General features: G+C 42.1%; 1 protein-coding gene across 10 annotated transcripts in view; it reads right to left on the reverse strand.

Annotated features, from left to right (window-relative positions):
* The window catches only part of TBXAS1 (thromboxane A synthase 1), a 265,426-nt gene that overhangs the window by 59,840 nt on the left and 188,123 nt on the right, over positions 1-17,463 (reverse strand). For 9 of the 10 annotated variants that reach the window (XM_074539045.1, XM_074539043.1, XM_026790876.2 and 6 more), the window contains one exon: positions 8,514-8,822. The exons of the other annotated variant lie outside the window; for it this stretch is intronic. In XM_074539045.1, coding sequence (XP_074395146.1) covers positions 8,514-8,822 — 309 coding nt within the window. The remainder of the gene's footprint in view (positions 1-8,513; positions 8,823-17,463) is intronic. 10 annotated transcript variants of the gene reach the window in all.

Consider the following 17,463-nt stretch of genomic DNA (forward strand, 5'->3'; position numbering starts at 1 on the left):
TAGCTCTTCTAATTTTTTTGCACTGAGGTTGTGCCTATTGATAGCTGTTCTCTTTCTTTGCTAAGTATTTATGATACAGCAGCACATAACTTATGGAAACTTTCAGTGCCTAACTTCCATGACAAAACAAACAAAAAATATTATAATATCTTTCTGGGCTCCTACTTCACATTGAGAAACTCCTGAGGGAAAGACAAGCTGCCACTCAAAGAACAGGCACTTACACCTGTGAAGGCATCCCCATTCCTGAGAAATCATGGCATGTTCACCTCTTTTCCTACCATATGGCTTGCCTGGTGAGAGAATGTCCCTCCCAATGTCATGGAGAGGAGCAGTTGGGATATTTTCTGTGGTTTAGCTTATCTCCTTGCTTCCTTCTACAAGGCTCAACTGCCAGTGCAAAAATCCGATTTACCAATTCTACCTGTGACAATGTTCCACCCTGCAGCCTATGATGGTACCTATCTGCAGCTGAAAGGTTAACACTGATATGAATATAAAAAATTATTGGACATTGCTTTGATATTATTTGGCTTACTTTATTCCTGAAGGAAGCTAATCACCATATACAGGGGCAGTTGGGAGATGAATCCTGAAGAAAATTGTAACCAGTTTCTTGCTCAGCAGTCGTATTTTTTCCTTAAATTAAAAGCAAATATACTCTTTTCTCCATAAAAGCCTGAAATGTAAGGGGGGAAGGAGGGGGACAAGGAATAGAAAGACATGGAAGATGCATCCCTTTACTTTCTTTTTAAACAAATCTGTCTAATCACATTTAAAGTGCTGCATTATTAACATCTTCGCCATTAAATGCTCCATGTCAGTAGAAAAATTTATTCTTTAACATGAACCCTGCAGCAGTGATAGTGGGTCAATTATTATGAGGATGGCAAAATACCAAGAAAATTCAGAGGTGAAAATGAGTATCTGTCTAGCATACATTACCTGAGACTCAATTTTGCTCAAGAATAGCAATAAGGCAGAGTCACTGAGCAACATGTGACACTGCAAGCAAAAGACAAATTAGTCTTCATGGAAAAGAGACTGATAGGCCTGAACAAATGGAAAAATAAAAGGCTTTTTTTCCTCTCTTTCCTCTTTATTTCTTTTTCTTGGGTGAAAAGGGTTAAATGAACTCTGCAGTGTCAACAACAACAAGAAGTTCCTTGAAATAAAGGTACATTAATCATCTCAACAACACCTCATTCCAGGCCACATAGAATCACCTATTCTCAGCTGTGAAAAGGAATTTCCTAGGAAAGAAGTAAGGTTTGGAAAAGTCAAGGAAGAAGTACAATGTCAAGATATAACCGGGGTTTGAAACGTGAAATTTGTTCCTATAAGCTAACAGTAGGCTTTCCAACAAAGCAAAGCCAAACCAAACTTACCAATTGTTTAACTCAACTCTTTGCACATCATAAATAGGCTGACTCTCAAGAAAGGCTTAACTGTCTTTGAAAGTCTATCTCCTTTGAAGAGCAGGCATCTGTAGGTACAGTGTAAGAACTACAAACACAAGCAAGCAAGGAGAATTGCTCTCATGCAGCTCCTGGCTGCTCACGCTTCAGACAAAGGGTGACTGTGGCTGCCCTACAAAGCACAGGAACAAGCAACATGGATCTTCCAGATAGGCCTCCAGGACACCTTCTCTGCCTTCTCTGTTGGGAGGGTGCCTGGGGTGGAAAGCAGCCTGTGCAAAGAGATATCTTCTAAGGCTTGCACAGTGAGAAAACTGAGCCCAAGCTTTTCCACCTCGGTGCTTCCCCTCAGCACTTGAGCCTGGGAACAGGTTTGGAGCAAAGTGGACAAACACGTGGCAAGCTTGGACTCAAGGCTTTTCTCATGATACCTCTCTTTATACAGCAGAGGCTTGAGATGATAGAGATAACAAAGCCCTGAGTCTCAAAGGTGCTTAAGTGGCTGACATTCCTTACGAGTTAGAAGTCAAAATAATCTCTGTCCAAGACAAGTGACTTTGCGTCTCTTGAGTCCAAAGCTTGCATTTCAAATCAATATATTCTAGATACTTACAGCAGAGGAGAAATGTGGGGAAAGGCTTATTGTCTTCTCCTAACTTAGCAACCTTTGACTGGTATGTACAGAAGCACAATGGGATGAAGATAAATAACTGATTTCAGACATTGAGCAACTACATGAAGAACTGCAGAAATAGAACCTAACAGTACTCGGTCTCTACAAGTTTAAAAGCATTTCTCTATTTGTTTAAAAAAAAACAAGTGCTGACAGCTGACATTCATAAATGATGGGAGACTCTGCAACACTTTCTTAAACAAACAGAGCAATCAAAGAGTGTCATTTCATTCAAGAGAATAAACAGCAACAACAACCAATACTGTTTGTGCTTCCTGGCTCTGTATGTTTTGCATGTGTATGTGTATGCATGTGTAACAGCAACTCTCTTCTGTAGACTTTTTTTCTGCACACTATTTACAATTCAGTCTCCCTTGATAAATGCAAGCCTTCACTGTCAGCAATATTTCCTTAGTGAAGCTCAGTCTCTGTAGTTGGGAGCTTCAGAGAGCACAAAGCCTTGAGATACTGCATGAAAGGCACCAAACTCATGCAAATTGTTGTAGTAATTCCCTGACAGTGACATCTCTCTGACTTTCACCTCTCATTTCCACTAATGCTCAAAGAAAACCGTCTGTGCTACCAAGGAGACTCTCTGCATAGACTGCTTAAAAATCTAAAGCACTCAATCAGGCACAGAAACACCAGAAAAATGGTCCTACCTCTCTCTACTCTGGAAATTTTATGGGAAGGGAAAATTTTGAAATGGCAAAATCCCTTTTCAAGAAGACATCTCCATTAGACTGCAGAGGTATTAGTGAAGGAGCTTTTTGGTGTGAAGAACAGAATCATAAGCCAGTGTAAAGTTTAGTACAGTTCCACTCAAGTCAGTGAAGACAATAACTCCAGATGAGCAACTGCCACACCCAGTATGTCTGATGAATTACAGCCCCAAAATTATCAATCACAAATGAGGAGTTTATGCATCAGTCCAGTTCAACCTGGGCTATTCACAACTCACTACACAGAGCAGTTAAAAAGGAATTAATCAGTATTGTTTCATAAACCAAACTATGGATTGCAATGACTTTGGAGTAGCATCATTCAATATTTTTGACACGAAAGTTCAGATGAAACAGTCTGGTCAATATTTTCAATAAAACATATTGAAAATACTCCTGGGTCCTAAAGCTATACAAAACCAAGTCCTCATAGGAACAGGAAGATGTCTTTATATCAAAGAAAAATCTCCAAGTCTTCATTTAAATAGAGAGACAGTATGGCAGGACCTTGAAGCTTCTTTAAACTTTACAATCTCCAGACAGAGATGAAAATGTTGATAAGTCACACCAGCACTGAATTGTTACACTAGTACTTTGTGTGGATAGGAAATTTGATGGAGTAGAGACATGCTGTGTCTTATCCTATTCTTCATTCCTCTCACACTGATGTTTCTAAATGTCATATCAAGCAGTGATAAGTAAGAGTAGTACAAAGCTTTTTTAAAACAGAATGGAAAACACTGTTAGTCTTGCAGTCTCCAATGGATGTTTTATGGTAATGGCTGCTCTTTCATGTATTCACTTCTCCTGACTCCTGTGCTCTCCCTCTCCTTTGTCAGGGCTCCTGGAAGTATTCCTAGGCATCAGCAGCAAGGAGCAGTGAGCTGCTACTCTGTCCTTCACCAGACCTGAAGCCTCACATATCAGTGCAGAAACACATCTCAGGTTCTGTAATGCTCAGTGCAAGTTTTTCCCTGTGGTTAAGTAATGTCATGTTTTTATAGATATGAGCTAAAAATCCCCCAAAACTGTAGCACCAAGACTACCCATTAGTTAATGCAAGGCTTGGCTATTACTGAGAATAGGCAGGAAATTATTCCTGAAGGTGAGATTAGAATTCAGGGAGCTCTTGCTCCAGGCTTTACTATGCTCTGCACTATCAGGTATGGATTTCTTTATTGCATGGAGACAGAGAAGATCATTCTCATACCTCTTTTGCCCTCCTTAGCTGTCCCAAGCATGCTGGCTTTTCCCCCTCAAGAAAATAACCTAGTTTCACTGGTTTAACCTGATGTGTTTACTTTACAACAGATCAGGAGCACATACCTACACCCACTCACCACATTCCACCTCAGGGTAACAAATAACTTCTTATGAGAAGTCAGCTTGGTCACCTATGGTTTTGCACTTTGTTTTGTGACATTACTCTTCCTGTCTAAAATTGTGCAGTCCAGTAAAACAACAACACAAAAAAAATAAATTATAATTGTCAATGATTCAGGCTTGAGAGCAGGGACAAGGAAGGGAGAGAGATTTTAGCATTTTTAAATGCTAAAATGAGAATAGAGGAAAAAAGAGAGGCCTCACATTAAGGGAATCCCCAGCATGGAAGATGCAATTTTTCATGCCCTAAGCTCTGAAGCTTAGGACAAAACACACAGAGCAGCTCAGAGCACACAGTGGCACTCAGAAGCAAGTGTTCATATGCTCAAAATGAATGTGTGTGCTCCAGGATTTCTATGGTTTTGCTAAGCACACGCACAGACATACAAAAATCAACTTGCTTTTACAATAATATAATCAGTCACATGTGCAAAAACTGTTCCTAAATATTTCTTGCGAAGGGCTCTTTAAAACCTCTGCACAGGAATCATATTTGACTGAAAAGGCGAGTTGAAGACCATGGGTGCATTCTTTCTCACTTGGTGAATGTTGGTAAAAAACATCTCTTTCACAACTGTATAGCCTCTAACAGTTCAAGGATGGTTAGCCACAAACACTGTAAAAATAATCTGGTCTTGAAATAGCAACCTTTCTCTTTTTTTTTCCCCCATGTCCTCCCCTACTGGTACATACCAGACTTGCTTCTCAGCTGATGCATATCACCATACCTGTACCAATATCAAACATGTACCAATTTAACCCATCTGAGGATCTGACCCCTCTCAGCTGTCCCAGATCTGTGGTCTCTGCAGAAAGCAATATTATTTTATGCAGACACAGAGGTAGGCGTCCTGCCCCCACTAGTTCATATTTAACTCTCTTTTCATCTTGTTTATTTTGCTTTCATGGTATCAAAGCAAGCTGCACACCCAGCAACAAGCTTGCAGCAAATAGGTGCATATTATTTTTAGCAGATTGCCCTTCACAGGGCACACGCTACACTCCCAAGGGATTTATGAAGAGGGTCAGGTCAAAGTCTTTATAATTTGAATTTTTATTTGTGTGTTAGAAGAATTTTGCTTGTCTTTTCCAGTACAGTTGGAACACACACAGGGATTCAAAAGTAGTATGGGAAGATGCAGTGTGTGGTGACAAGTAATCACCATTCAGTATTTTGTGTCCCTGCTTCCCCAGAGATGAAAAGTTCTGCATGCCCTTTCCCTACACCCTAAAGACCCAGATAGAGGTGAGAGAGCAATGTCCTGTCCTCTACAATAACTGAGGCCAAGGACTTCTCCTTCCTGCCAGACTCTAAAATGGGACAGGTGCCTCTTCTCACTCTGAGGCAAAGAGACACCATGAAGCCTCAGCACTGAGCTGCCAGTCAAGAAAAGACCTAAAATGTCCTTTAGCAAGCAGATGAGGATGGTCCTGGAGGTAAAAAGATGACAACCCATGACTCACTCAGACACTGTTTTCTGAGGACACCTGCCTGGAAGTGCCATCTCCACAGGCTGTGCGGAAGAGATTGGCAGTGAGACCTCCCAAGACAGCTCTGAAACAAACTTGGCTGGACACAACAGAGCAGGATAACATGGTCCTGTTTCCTCTGGGTATCAGACTCCCAGCACTGGGACTAGACACTTGCAGCACCTAGCTTGGTGTTTCTGCACCACACTGCAGCAGTCTGCACCACGCCTGCCCAGGGATCTCTAACACAGCATTCTCAGCTTTCTCCACCTCCTTTATGCTCTCCCAACGTGCCCACTGTGCAAGACAGACAAATGAAAATCTCAGCAAAGGCAGGGTTGTCCTCAAGTACACCCTGAGCCACCAAAATATTGCTGTATGCCCAGATGGCCCAACCTTGCTCCATTACTGGCCATTACAAGGTCATCGTGCTTTGTGTTTTTGACTGGTGTGCCAAAAAGCTGGAGCTGTGCCTGTCATTTATAGCACCTTTTCTCAGACGGCTCTCACACGTCTTTATAAACTTTGGTAAATGAGTATATAAATCACTCTGTCCACCACCAAAGTACAATCATCTCTGGGATGATACACAGCAGCTGCTGTAAAATCAGACTGCAGCTCCACTCCACAGATTAGGGCAATAAAACATGCTGCATCAGCCAACTGAAATGGACGGAGGACAGAAGGGGGACGAGGTAGAGGACATTTTGTAGTTATAATTACCTGAGTATAAATTTGGCTGAAGAGGGTACTGTGTTGAATACTTGCATATCTACAAATCAAAACAGTCTTCCACTACATGTCAAAACAATCTGACTGTACCATTCCCCATGTTTTGGCCTTCTAAAGCCCTTCCTTTGTGAAAATTGCAGAGCACCTTGATCAGAGCAAAGCTGATGTGCTGAGTACAAGCAATAACCTAATCAAATTTCTTAGCAACTGATTTGATAACTAACTGAGCCTGTAGCTTCTGCGTCCCTCCCTTCCTCTCTCTTGCATGACAACTGAACACAGCATCTATATATACCCAGTTCTAAAATAGCTCTGCTCCCATAACTCACAAACCGTTCACATAGATCTTATTTTCTAGGCTAAAAGTAGTTAATTGCAGTCACTGAGGGGACTGAACTGCTGCACCCTTTCCCTTATTCTGGGATGGGCTCCTTGAGCAGTGTATTGCCCCCTCCTGCCCCCCTGCCAATCGTGAACTGTTTATAAAAGGAAATCTTTTGAAGGATGGGGCTGCACAGATCAGATCTACAAATTTCCTGTTATCAAGGACTGCAGATGAATCATTCTCCTTCTCTCCCTCTCTTCTCCTTGGCCATACAGCCATATATGCACCATCTAAAGCTAAACTTGACAATTCAGAAAGTACAGGGAATTTATTTGAAAGGTCCTTCCAATCAATATGTGACATGAGACAGCATGGTTTAGGATGAGGACACCAGTTTGAGTTGAGCCTCATACAGACTTTGTGCAGAGCAGAAATTAATTTGAGTGCAAACTCTCTGCATTGACTAGGGAAACTGCCACAAGTGTCTCTAGCTTCATAACCCCTCCTAGATAGTGCAAAAACTGAAATTATTGACAAAATATTCATAGACAACCAAGAGAGTCAAGATTTAAAAGTTTGAATTGGATTATTATTGAAACATTACTAATATTGATTATTATTGAAACATTACTAATAGTGAATGGCAGCTCAGTCAGACCATACACAAGCCAGGGTCCATTTAGTTCTTCAGCTTGAACCAGAATCACACACACATGTGAACCTCTTGCACTGACTCACACTGCAGGCTCCAAGTACACAGCAAGGGCTCCTTTAACTGGAACTGGACCAGACCAACTCCTAAGGGAAATTTGGTACACAGAGAGCTAGTCTTTAACTACCCCAGAATAAACTCCTGAGGTGCTTAGAGGATGTACCCAACAGTCCCCACTACCACCTGTGCTGGATGATGAGTCTTTGCCTACAGGAGGACACTTCTTGTCCACGGACTTCCTACATGGAACATCCTTAAGGAACCATGCAGATAATGACTGATTGCACTCAGATCTCTACACACTTTCATGGAAATGTTTACTATTTCACATGTCTATCTACAGAAAGGCGTCATATGAATGATCTCACACACCCATCCTGTAGGATAGCTCTCCCAGCAATTCCCCTTTGGTTTCCTAGGCTGTCAGCTTTCAGGAACTGATGAGGAGATTAACCATATTTTCCTTGGGGCTGAATAGTAGGGGGTTCTGTGTGCAACTCTGCCCCCAGCATTACCCAGTAAACTGCTCATACCCCAGGCCAAGCAGCACCTTCACACCTTGGCAGGCCTTAAGGAAGTCAGCTGAACTCACCAGACATGAGGGCACAATTAGGCCTGCCATGTAGGAATGAAACAAGTAAGTAACTCCAGCTCCCGGAAACAAAAATGCCCTTGGTAAATACAGATAGTGGAGAAGTCATTTGAACACATATAAGAGAATTTGATACCATTATTTTTTTTTAAGCTTACACATATATTCTGCTGCTAGAAGAAAAAAAAATAACAGTTAAAACAAAACTTTGAAATTTAGGATTTGTAAGGACACTATTTATGCTCCTGCAAAGACCAGTAAATAAAACTGACCACAAAAACAGTAGAAGCATTTGTACAAGAAGAAAAATGCAGAAATGTGTTCATTTTAGAGCCTGACAACAGCTGGTTGATTTCAATAATGTAAAATATTTTTTTAAGGTTAAGCATTCACTACGACACAAAGTTTCTAGGCCATCTCTTGTGTTGATACATTTCCATTGCCTTGCTCCCTGCACAAAGCCCGAGAGCAGCACCTCATACTCACATGTTTTGCAGAGAACTCATCGACCTCCCGCAGCACCTTCTCCTGGCACTCCGGGTTGGTGGCCAGCAAGTAGGTGGCAAAGGACAGCGTGCTCGTGGTGGTCTCATAGCCAGCAATCAGGAACAGGAAAGCTTGGCCTGCTATCTCATCCTCTGTCAGCATCTTCTGAGCCTTTTCAGATGGGGCTGTGCCAGCCAGAGGCGCCTCATCCTGTCTGGGAGCAGCAGATGGGCTGAGCACACCCGAGCACCCAGCTGCCGTGGCTAAGTCGCAGGCATCAAGCATCCACTGGAGAAAATCTCTGCGCCTCTGCAGAACAAGGAAAATGAGGGATGGGTCACAGAGCAATGCCTTCCATGGGGGATGGAAGCAGAGAGCTACTTCCTATTTATAGTGCATGCTTGGCTCCTACAGAATGGCCACCAGCCTTTCAGCGAACAAGGAGGCTTCTGTAAATCAGCTGGAAATGCCGTAACTAACAGCCTGTCATTGCTTTCTTCCCAGTGAGATGAGACTGATCTGCCCCCAATTCACAAGAGGTATGTTATGTACCCTCCACAGAGCATTGCTAATGGCCAACTCTTTTATATTTAGGCTGAGATCTTGGCACTTGCTGGGAATCAGGGGACTGACATAGACACGGTACATGCAGGCTCCATGTGCACCTCCAGATGGAGGCAGCACAAACCGTGCTTGGAGGAGCTGGTCCATCTGCTTGGATGCACCACCTTCACTTGTTGGTATGGTCCAAAGCTCGGAACTCACCATCTAAGTTCAGGGTTGCATCTACATTACTTTCTATGCTAGCTTAGTGTGACAGGGCTGAAATCTAATCTCAGTAAATCAAGACATCTTTTTATGAGAAAGTACAGTTATGAACACTTGTAACAAGATAGTCTTTTTTAAACAATTCTTTAAGAACATATTTGCAAAACCATATTAAGACTACAAGCATTCCCCTACCACAAAACCTGTTTGGGCAGTTTGTCTTTGCAAAATGCCCACTGAATGATCCTACTGTTATGAGAACTGTTTCTTTCACACTTATTTCTGACACAGAAGCCCTAATAAACAGACCTATGGCCAAGAGTGAGCTGACTCCCAACCAGTGCAGACAGCAAGCTTGATTAGGCTTTGAAATATAACCCAAAAGGTTTGAATTGACTTTTGCGAGTGGGCATAATAGAATTGTGCTGAACCTAAGCCATAAGGCTGTGTGATTGATTTTCAATTCCTCAAATACCAACAGAATACATGATAGCTCAAGGACTTAGAAGTGACTGCAGTGCAAGAATATGACAACTTGTGCAGTGGGATGGACAAAAGAAGGGACCAAGCTTTTCTTCAAAAGAAAAGAATATGCTGTAAACTGTATTTTTCTGTTAAAAATTAATCATTTGAATGATTTCTTGGATCTGATGTTTGAGAGATAAAGTAGAAAAAAGAAGGGCCAGAGAAAAGGACAGGCAAACAAGATAAGAGTAAGGAAGAAGTAATTAATTATAAATGTCAGACAACTTAATCAGATTATTTATTTTTCACATGACATGGGAAAAGAGAGAGTAAGACAAGAAAACAGGAGAAATACTTAGTGTCCTGTGCTTAGCTCTGCTGCCAACAAACTGTTCTGATCGATCTACGGGCAGAGAGGAATGGTTATTTTGGGGTATGAATAACACAAGGGATTGGCACCGGTCCTCTTTAGCAGCTCCTTCCCTCCATCCCAAAGAACCCTTCCATTATGCCTTCCTTGTACCCAATGAGCATCTTGCACCCTGGTACACCCAAAAATGAATGCTCCAGATAGCAGCCAGTGCATGCTGAAGGACTCTGCACATTCACCAGTCAGACTGAATCACCTCCAAGGCAAGGGAGACGTGCTTTTCCACCAGGTGAAGGCACACAAAAAACCATTACAGACATCGTGCTCTGCAAATGAGCTACAGCTCTGAAAACACTTCCTTGTGCCTAGACTGAGGCACAATTCCCACCAGCATGATAGGATACCTCTGCTCTATTATGTTCCTGTAGATTGGAGGAAGTAAGACTTCATGCAGACTTCAGCTGTGAATAGCTCAAAATCTTGTTTAATTTTTCTGGCAAGGAAAAGTTTGTTCTCATCCTGAGAGTTCATGTATTGCACAACTCAGAGTCCTGTTGTGGTGTGTTGCAATGTCCTGTTTTAAACTTCCGAGTCCCTTCCCAGGTGTGCCTATGCCTCTCTCCCTGCCCCCTCGCCCCCTTGCTGAGTGTGCCCTGTCAATCAGGCTAACATACCAGCAAGGCGTCGTGTGATTCGTCGATTTCAAAGGATGCTTCTCAGGCCTGGGGGTCATTGGCCTGTCTAAGTGTCATCCTCCCTTGAGACCCTGCCCCCTTCACCTGGTTGGTAACTCACCTGTCCCCTCCCCTTCCCCTGTCCCCGAGCTTATAAAGTTAATGAGACCATGCGGCCGGCATTCTGTTAGCAGCAGTGGCCCAGTGCAGACATCTCTGTACTCATGGAATAAACATCTGGCAACCTTCTAGCAGAATCCACTCCTTCCTTCTCTTCACCATCGCCAGAAGCTCTCTCCTGAGGAGAACGGAGTCCTGTCTTGTGCCCCGCTGCACTCTGCCGCCAGCCAAGGTATCTCTGGGGTAAAACACCACAGTGCTGCCTTCGGCCCAGCAGCGAGGGTCAGAACTGGCCTAGGCACCATCTAACTGGTTATATTGGGATACATATTCCAAAAAGTCCAACTCTTTGGCATAGCCTGTGCTTCAGGGATTTCCCTGATACATATATTTCTATTAGGCCATTTTTAAAATTGAAAAAAACAAGCAAACAAGAAAAAAAGCCAACCAAACCAACCAACAAAAAAAATCCAAAACCAAACAAATAAACAAATAAAAAAGAAACAACAACAGTAAAAAAACCAACAACAACCACAATAAAAAACAAAAAAACCAAGAGAGTCCAGTTCCAGTGTGTTCATTAGTGGGTGGATAAACCAATTCAAAGTAGTAATGAACCATATCTGTAGAGACAGTCTCTTTATCTGCAAGACTAGCCACCATCACCTAAACTACCTTTATAACACAAAAATGTATAATTACATTCCTATTCAGTGGAATTGTAGCACTGTAGCCTCCTGCAGCTCAAAAGGTGTAACATTTGCTGTAGTTCTGCATCCATCCTTCTCTACTGTGAATTTCCTTGTAAACAAACTCATTGCCCTCTAAGGGTTTGCTGTTCCCAGTCATGAGCTGTTAGATGAGCCTGGTCTTATATTTAGACAATACACTCTCTGGAGACCCTGTAAGATGTTTCTCCAGCCTTAAACAAAATCAGGTCCTGGCCTTATACAAAGCATCATGTTATTGCTGTGATAGCAAAGTAATAATCATAATGACTACTGAATAAAATTTCATTCATGAGAATTTTTGCTGAAAGCAAACTTAATGAATACCAGCCCAAGTGAATATTCCCAGGAATGTGCTCTGAAATGCCTCTGTGGCCATTTTGAGGAGCTCTTTTTATTACTCACGTAATACATTTGGTTAGGAATTTAAAAGCTTGTCTTGTTGCAGAATCTGTTTTTAAGGTCATCCTATCCAGAAAAAACTGGATACCTGATCTGTGCCATCTAACTTGCTCTCAGGTGAGCAGGGGTTGCTAAGAGCAATGGCTTCATAAACAAAACTTGCAAAAACAACATGCATTTGTAAAAACAACTTGAATAATAGTAGGGGGGAAAAAAGCATAACATTAGAGAGAAGCAAGCTTTCTTCCACGATAATTCTACACAGTGGAAGGAGCTATACTTCAGCAAATCTTCTCTTCCTTATGCTTCACTCTGCTTCACTTTAGGCATCAGTATAGAGTGCCACATAAAAAATCATCCTCAACCCAAGCGAGAGAAAAGATTTCCAGGGTTATAACAAGTCATAACGAAACATAGTTTTTTCCGCGCCATCAGGATGGAAAAATTGCTCTGATTCCAAAACCTATCAATGGCAATAGAGACAAATACTAGCATAAACCCAAATATAATTGGATTGTTAAGTGCTAGAAATAAGGAAAAAGCATCTCATGAAAATTCACAGAGGGGAGGGGGGAGGTTCCTCCACTTCATCTGACAGCAGAAGGAAAAAAAAAAAAATTAAATGCATTTTTTTCTTAATTTAACAACAGACCAGGTACTTACAGTGCCACTGCACAAAAACATTCTTTGGTCATCACATACAGCTGCTGGCTTCCTTTCTCCATCAGGGACATTTGTTTGATTTTCCTCACAAAAAGCAGAAGCCCATAATAGCCTCCATCCTGTCCTCTGACACTTGCATAGTTATGTTACAATGGCCTCAGAAACAAATTCCTGCCACAAAAGAATGGCGTGCTAATGCGATGGACTCTTGATTTGCCCCTGTACAACAGAGAGCCCATCATTAGGCCAATGATAATTGAATGGAAAGCTAGGATTTGAACAAAACCCATGTAATTTGAATGCAGTGTGGGACAGGGCGAATGTCTAACTCGGAGGTGACACAGACATCCCCTCTGAAATATATAATAAGACAAGCTCTGCTTACAGCTTGCCCAAGATAGACACCTTGCAGTATATTTCCTGACACCAGTGTTCTGGGCCGTATCATTCCTCTCATTAGTCTCCTTAGGCATCACCTGGCCCTGCATGGAGGCGGAACGAGCGCGCGGCGCCAGGGAAGGCCAGGCCGCCAGAACCCATCTCCTTAGAGCCCCACATTTCCCTTCACAGAGAAAAGCAAGGCACAATTCTTCCCAAGAATACTCTTATCTCATTTGCTGTGCTTGTGTTGCGCAAAAGTAGAATGCAGTATGGAGACTGTTTACCCCAAAGTGATGGTGTTTTGTTTCCTCGGCCTGTCAGGGCCTATCGTGTGTGTGTCAGGACTGCTGGCTGACAGTCACTAGATTCTGTGCTGTTGGGTGCAAAGTTAAGTGCTTAGCAGATTCAGTTTAGATGCAATATAACATAATATAATAAAAATAATATCATAAAGTAATTCATTAACCTTCTGATAAGATGAAGTCAGATGCATCATTTCTCTCCCCCTCGTCGGGGGTTGCCTGTGAATTCAGTACCTCCCCTCCTCATATCACAGCTCTCGAGCCTCGCAGCTGTCAGAAGGAGAGAGATGTACCACTCACACATGAGATGCAGCATGACTTTTCTCACAGGAGGCAAGGGATGGCTTCAGCTCCCTCCCTCCTGAATAGGGAGTTGTGGTTTCATGTCTGAGGCTGATGTGCCAGCTGACCTTCTGGCAAATTCACCATGCTTTGGGGATCCAGGGGATCTCATCTCATTTGCTGTGTCTGTGTTTGTGCAAAAAGAGAATGCAATACGGAGACTGTTTACCCCAAAGTGATGGTGTTTTGTTTCCTCGGCCTGTCAGGGCCTATCGTGTGTGTGTTGGGACTGTCGGCTGACAGTCACTAGATTCAGTGCTGTTGGGTGCAAAATTAAGTGCTTAGCAGATTCAGTTTAGATGTAATATAACAATGTAATATAATATAAAAAAATATAATAAATTAATTAATTAACCCTCTGATAAGATGAAGTCAGATGCACCATTTCTCTCCCCGTCATCGGGGGGTGCCTGTGAATTCAGTACCTCCCCTCCTCACATCATCACAGCTGTCAGAAGGAGAGAGATGTACCACTCACACACGAGATGCAGCATGACTTTTCTCACAGCAGGCAAGGAATGGCTCCAGCTCCCTCCCTCCTGAACAGGGAGTTGTGGAATCATATCTGAGGCTGATGTGCCAGCTGACCTTCTGGCAAATTCACCATGCTTTGGAGATCCAGGGGACCCTAGGGTCATCCTTTTGGTAGAGGGATTAAGCTGTTCAACTTCTCTGCAAGCTGAAGTAAAAAGTTACTTAAAGAAAACTACCAAATACAAGTTTGAATTTTAGTTCTTAATATTTGATTTCAATCGTGTTTTCTGCAAATTATACTCAAATTTTATACCACTCTGATAGTTCAGATCTGCATTTTGAGTTCAAAAGAGCCCAGAAACACAAAAATCTACTTTATGATGAATCAGGGAATCCAAATAAATGACATAATAGGTCGATAGTCTGTAAAGTACTTGCTGTGGTGTAAAAGTCATGCAAATATGATGCTGCAAACATAATACCAATCACAATAAAATGTACAGACCTTCCTGGTCTTTCTCAAATGCTCTGATTCAAACTCAAAATGATAGATTTCAGAATACTTATCTATCAGTTAGAAAACTCACATCTCATTTCAGAAAACTTGTACAAACACTGCTAAGTCAATGTATATTCAGGAAGCTTTTTATAAATTTGATTTGGCAAGTCTCTTTTTAGGTAAGACAAGCCTGTGTCACAATGAAGTTATCAGTAAAGCACTGTGGTAGCTACCCAGATCCTTTTGAAAAAGAAGCACAAAACACAGTCCCACTAGAACTATCATTTTGCCAAACATCTTTGAAAGGATCAAATTCAACCTCTAACACTTGCAGGCTTCATTTGGTTTCTCAGTGAAATCACAAAAAATAAAAAGCCAGTTTCTCTGGCAATATATCCAATTCCAAAACATTCCAGAGAGAGTGTTCTTTTGCCTTGTGTTTGAACACAGAAGCTCAAATCAGATGAGAGGCTCCCAAATTTGGATGTCTGAAGGTTGAGAACATGGTGCTCTCACAGGTGATACTCAGCTCTGCAAGGACCTGGACTCTGTTGGACTCCAGAGTATGGACATTGCTCAAGAGAGGCTGGGAGAGTTTTCAGTCTGGCAGATAAAACTCTTTTGTTTCATTTGTTCATATCAGCAGAAGAAAACACTGCAGTGTTTTTATTGTGAATGGGCTGAGGGTCTGAGGGCAGGAAGGTCCTACAAAGCAATATAACTTGCACTTAAAAAAACGACTAAATGTAAAGCAAAAAATAAAAATTCACTGGGTGCTGATTCAGAAAGTGGAGCAGCCTTTTGCCAGTCTGCTCTGATCTTAATACTTATAATAAAACCCCAAGCTGAGAAGATTTTGTATAACTTTGGACTTGCTATTTTCTTCTATCATCATCATCACTAATCTAATATGCAATTTTTTGACAGTAGTTCACATCCATAAGAGAACCCTGTGAGCATTTAATAACTCTGCATTTGATGTCAGAAGCCACAGCAATGCCTTTGCTTGCTGCTTGAAAGGAACCTTGTGTCCCTACAAAAATGTTGCATGCAAGCAAAATGAAAGCTGCCCCCAGGCTCGTCAGCAAATAGACGAAGGCACCTGAACAGAAAATGTCAAACATGGCAACAAAACAGATCTTCTCCATGTGACCAACGTTCTTCTAAAAAATAAAGCCAAGAATAAGCCTGAATTATAACATGATACAGATTTTGTTGGCTGAGTTTGCCACTAAAGCTGCAAAGTGGCCAATATGATTTACTGGTTAAAGCACTGCCCTTCCACAGAAGCTGAAATGCTTTAAGCTGCACTCCCATTTTTTCCTGTAAAGCAGAGTTATAGCTGGTGCAGCTTCTCCGTCTGTAAAATCGGTTCAACAGACATCAAATCTTATAAAACACCGTGAAGAGAAGCTAATGTTGATCTCAGAAAACCGTTTAAGACCTAGGATAAAAACAGATTTACACAGACTCAAAGAGTTTAAGGCAAAAGCATCATCATAGAGGAGAAGGAGCCCTGGAAGGAACTCAGCAAGTTATCTGCTTCATCCCCTTGCCACGAGGCAACATCAGCCAAACCAGCACTGACAGCTGTTTGTCTAACCTGTTCTTAAAAACCCAGCAAACCCTGACTTCCCACAGCATCCCCAGGCAGTCCACCCCAGCACTGGACCTTCTCAGTCACTGCAGAGGTTGCCCCTCCTCCAGTGACTCACCACAGATATTGCAAATCATTAGATTTCACCAGCTACATCCATAATGTCTGTGACTCCACAGCCTGTACCTGTTTGTAATGTGTGTGCATATATATATTTTTTTTTTTAATATATCTTTAATAAAGCATCCTGATAACATAAAATCAAACTGCTGAAAAACACAAAATTATTTTCACATAGTAGTGCCTCCACTCATGGAGGAGAAGAGAGCACAGATTCTGGTTGTTTCTTCCTCAAAAATTTTGCACCTTCCTGACCTTCAAAATGCAAAAGTAAAAGCATTGGTAGCCCACAGAGGGATTAAGTCTAATTCAACCCAAAAATAAAGCTGGAGGGATTTCTTAAAACCAAGACTTTGTTAGTGACCCACGTCCCCTCAGTTTATACTGCTGCAAGTGGCACTAGAGGGCTCACATCTTGAAAGACAGCAGCCTCCTTCTCCATATGGTCCCACACAGACCAGGGATGAAAATCAATTGGAATTTCAGATCTAACTGTTCGTGAATTAAGAGAAAGAACAGAACTGTTTGTAGTTGGTATAATCTTAATACAGGTGTTTACAGCTCTTATAGGAGCAGACTGATTTTTAGATCCTAGCCAAAAACCAGACTTGGCTGAAGTGCTGTGTAAGAGACAGAGATAGAACAGTTATGGGTGGGAAAAAATAAGATACATTCCTATTTGGTTGTTTCATAAATTGTGTGGGCCTGCAGAGAAGCCCACTGCTCTCCTTGAGGACTGGAACCCTTCCTATAGCTATTCAGTGTAAAACCAAGGGATTGTCTGCAGCCAGGTCTATTTACACCTCTAATGAACTGGCCACTGTCTCTGACTCTGGGCAGCTTCCCCCTAGTACCAGGCTCAGGTATTTAAAACAAGCACTAAGTTTTCCACCATGAAATTCAGTCTAATGGTAATCATGGAGTTTGTGGCAGCTGCTTGGCAGCTCTGCCACACTGGGCTGGCAGTGTCACAGCACAACAGCACAGCACAGCTCCCCCCATCACACACACACACACTTGGGGAAGGATCAGAAAGCAGCCCAAA

Source organism: Zonotrichia albicollis, chromosome 4, assembly GCF_047830755.1.
Source record: "Zonotrichia albicollis isolate bZonAlb1 chromosome 4, bZonAlb1.hap1, whole genome shotgun sequence".
NCBI lineage: Eukaryota > Metazoa > Chordata > Aves > Passeriformes > Passerellidae > Zonotrichia > Zonotrichia albicollis.